Below are 2,967 nucleotides of genomic sequence, written 5' to 3'. Positions count from 1 at the left end.
ATATACGAATAATAGTTTTTCATAAGAAGAAAATGTGAAAAATCTCTCTTAAAGTATTTGTTTTTGCTTTTACTACTAATTATTATACTTATTTTTTAATGTTACCGTTAATAATGAAATTCTTGAATAATAAGTCATCATATTTTAGGTTAGAGATATAACTCTTCTACATGTACAGGTACATATTGTGGTCTTGAAATACGAAATTAAGTAGGAAATTCTTTCAAACTCTCTTTTCACTCGTTTTTTTGCTTTAGGATATAGACTTCACACAAATATAGTAACCTTATTTGGAATTTTAAGATCCTGGTCAAATTGGGATTCTCTAAGATTCTATTAACATGAGGTGGTGATTTAAACTTATGCCCTTTGTATTACACACTAACTTCAGTTTAACCCCTCACCGCTTAAAAATTCCAAAAAGACCCATAAAACGTGGTGAATCCTGGGCCATGGGAGACGTCAGAGTCACCGAACAGTCAGGTAACCTTCTTTTCAACGCCACGCTTCGATCCCTAACACGCCATCTTACTCTGTTTCTTTAGTGATGCTAATCCTAAGCATTCTTCTTCGAATCAACAACTCCCACCTTTACAAAATACTCTTTGTTCTTGGTGTTGTTTCTGTGATCGATTCACCCGATACTGATAGGCTTTTAAACTGATCAAAAAAGGGGATTAACGTCCAAGATTTAGAAAGAAATGGCTTCTCTGATCCTTCCCACAAAGCAAAACCCTCCATCGTCTTCGTTTCTGCATCAAAATCATCAAAACAATCCGTTTTTTACTAACAAAAGACGAAAGCTCAAGAGGAATCAAGCCCTAGTTCCCGTGAGTAAAAATCCTTTCTTTTTTCCTTGTATTTTGAAAAGTTCGATCTGATTTTGATGGGGTTTTTTTTTCGTGGGTTAGGTTGCAAGATTATTTGGGCCTTCGATCTTTGAAGCTTCAAAGTTGAAGGTTTTGTTTCTAGGAGTTGACGAGAAGAAGCATCCTGGAAAACTTCCAAGAACATATACACTTACACATAGTGATATCACGTCTAAATTGACTCTGGCAATCTCTCAAACTATCAATAATTCTCAGGTAATTTTCTTTTTCTTTGTTCTAATTTCAAAACCCCTGACGACTTGTTGAATTCCTCTGTTAATCAGTTGTTTTATGTGCTTTAATTATAATACTTTATAAAGAAATAGAGGATTATGTAGATGTTGGATTCGAATTCGTTACTTTTTATGTTATTTTAGAAACGTCGTCTTATATAAAGGATTATTATATTGAGTTAGTTAGTATTAGTATATTAATATAATATATGATGATCAAATAAACAACCTTTTAATAACATATTTGATAATACAAAGATCAAACCATATGTTCTTCATGTGCAAAATATATATACAGTTGCAGGGTTGGTATAATCAATTATACAGAGATGAAGTGGTAGCAGAGTGGAGAAAAGTGAAAGGGAATATGTCTCTTCATGTTCATTGTCACATAAGTGGTGGCCATTTTCTTCTTGATTTGTGTGCTCGACTCAGGTTCTTCATCTTCACCAAAGAACTCCCTCTGGTATAACTAATCAATTTTATTATTCTTTAATTTTGTTACAATTATTTATACATAGAGTATAGCCGTTTAAGTATCACTTCCTCATCAGGTGTTGAAGGCATTTGCTCATGGAGATGGGAATTTGCTAAACAGCTATCCGGAGTTGCAGGAAGCTTCGGTTTGGGTTTACTTTCACTCAAACATTCAAGAATTCAATAGGGTTGAATGTTGGGGGCCACTCAGAGAAGCAGTGGGACCCTTATCCACCACCACTTCATCATCATCATCATCATCATTATCTGAATCCACCATTGCTGAAGCTGGAGAAGGATCAAACAATTGGGAGATCCCAAAGCCATGTCTAGAAGCATGTGCATGTTGCTTTCCACCGATGAGTTCAATCCCATGGTCACATGATCTTGTGAAGAATCAAGACGATGATGATGGTGCCACCCACCAAGGGTTGCAACAAAAAGCTTGATCATCAAGCTTTTCTTGATGGACGTTTTGTTTGTTTATTATGTATGTGATGATGATAAAACATGTATTGCATCTTTGTATATAGCATTTTTATTGATACCAAGTCCAAAAATATAATTACACCTGAAATTATAACTAGGATATCCTACGTAATTTGTTGGGATCTGTTTAAAAATATTGGGTTATAGTTTTGCATTTTTACTATATGTATTTATATATAACTCTAGTTTCTCGAGTTTTTTGGTAATGGATTAAATGTTAGAGGAATTGATGATGAGGATTGTATATCAGAATCGTTTGTTAACGCCTAACGATAGAACGATAATGGTTCCAATAATTATTGGCTGGAAAACATATCAATTATCAAAGAAAAACCTATTTGTGAGCCGATGTAATACTTACGAAAAATAACGATAAGGGATGTACATATTGGTTGAGAAGGGAGTTCAAGAAAACTCAAGCCAATACATATGCGGTTTTGATGTTGATCTTTTTGATGCACTTGTTGCAACTTATAAGGGTAGAGGGCTTTAAACGTTGGGGCAGGATGGAAAGAAAGAGATAATAAAAAAGTATTCAATATCCCCTATATACTAAGCTTCTATGTTTCCGTAGACCATAAATAAAATAAAAAGTACTAACAACTTTAGGAACAATTTTGGAAAGGTTGCCAAATATTACACAAATTTAAACATAACTTTCAAAACTAACATTTATTTTGGGAATATCATGACGAAACTCATTCTAAACAAGTACCATGTTTAAAACATGGACCGACATCACATCACATAACTACTCCACTTACAAGTTAAAATACAAAATATTTTCTTTGGTATTTTAAGTATTTTCTTTGATAAAATGCATGTCTAACTTAGAGAAATCTATTATAAAGATTTTATATTTTAAACTCATATTAAATTAACTAAGTTCTTATAATTTT

The 2,967-nt window shown here is 33.1% G+C and overlaps 1 protein-coding gene across 1 annotated transcript; it reads left to right on the top strand.

The window, feature by feature from the left end:
• Nucleotides 1-470: 470 nt before the first annotated feature.
• On the top strand, nucleotides 471-2,124 carry LOC145091397 (protein STAY-GREEN 1, chloroplastic-like). Its single transcript, XM_079029101.1, has 4 exons — nucleotides 471-830; nucleotides 912-1,085; nucleotides 1,401-1,568; nucleotides 1,657-2,124. Exons 1-4 carry the CDS (start codon nucleotides 702-704, stop codon nucleotides 2,026-2,028), a joined length of 843 nt encoding a protein of 280 aa, XP_078885227.1. The 5' UTR covers nucleotides 471-701; the 3' UTR covers nucleotides 2,029-2,124.
• The last annotated feature ends 843 nt before the right edge of the window (nucleotides 2,125-2,967 follow it).

This window comes from Lactuca serriola, chromosome 3 (assembly GCF_051521515.1).
Source record: "Lactuca serriola cultivar US96UC23 chromosome 3, Lser_US96UC23_V15, whole genome shotgun sequence".
Taxonomy (NCBI): Eukaryota; Viridiplantae; Streptophyta; class Magnoliopsida; order Asterales; family Asteraceae; genus Lactuca; species Lactuca serriola.
This window is presented reverse-complemented; position numbering and strand designations above follow the sequence as displayed.

Excerpts from the sequence above, each read along its gene's own strand:
- LOC145091397 (XM_079029101.1), top strand. The coding sequence starts at position 702 with ATGGCTTCTCTGATCCTTCCCACAAAGCAAAACCCTCCATCGTCTTCG. Across the intron at positions 831-911 it reads GGAATCAAGCCCTAGTTCCC|GTTGCAAGATTATTTGGGCC; the intron begins GTGAGTAAAAAT and ends TTCGTGGGTTAG. Across the intron at positions 1,569-1,656 it reads TCACCAAAGAACTCCCTCTG|GTGTTGAAGGCATTTGCTCA; the intron begins GTATAACTAATC and ends CTTCCTCATCAG.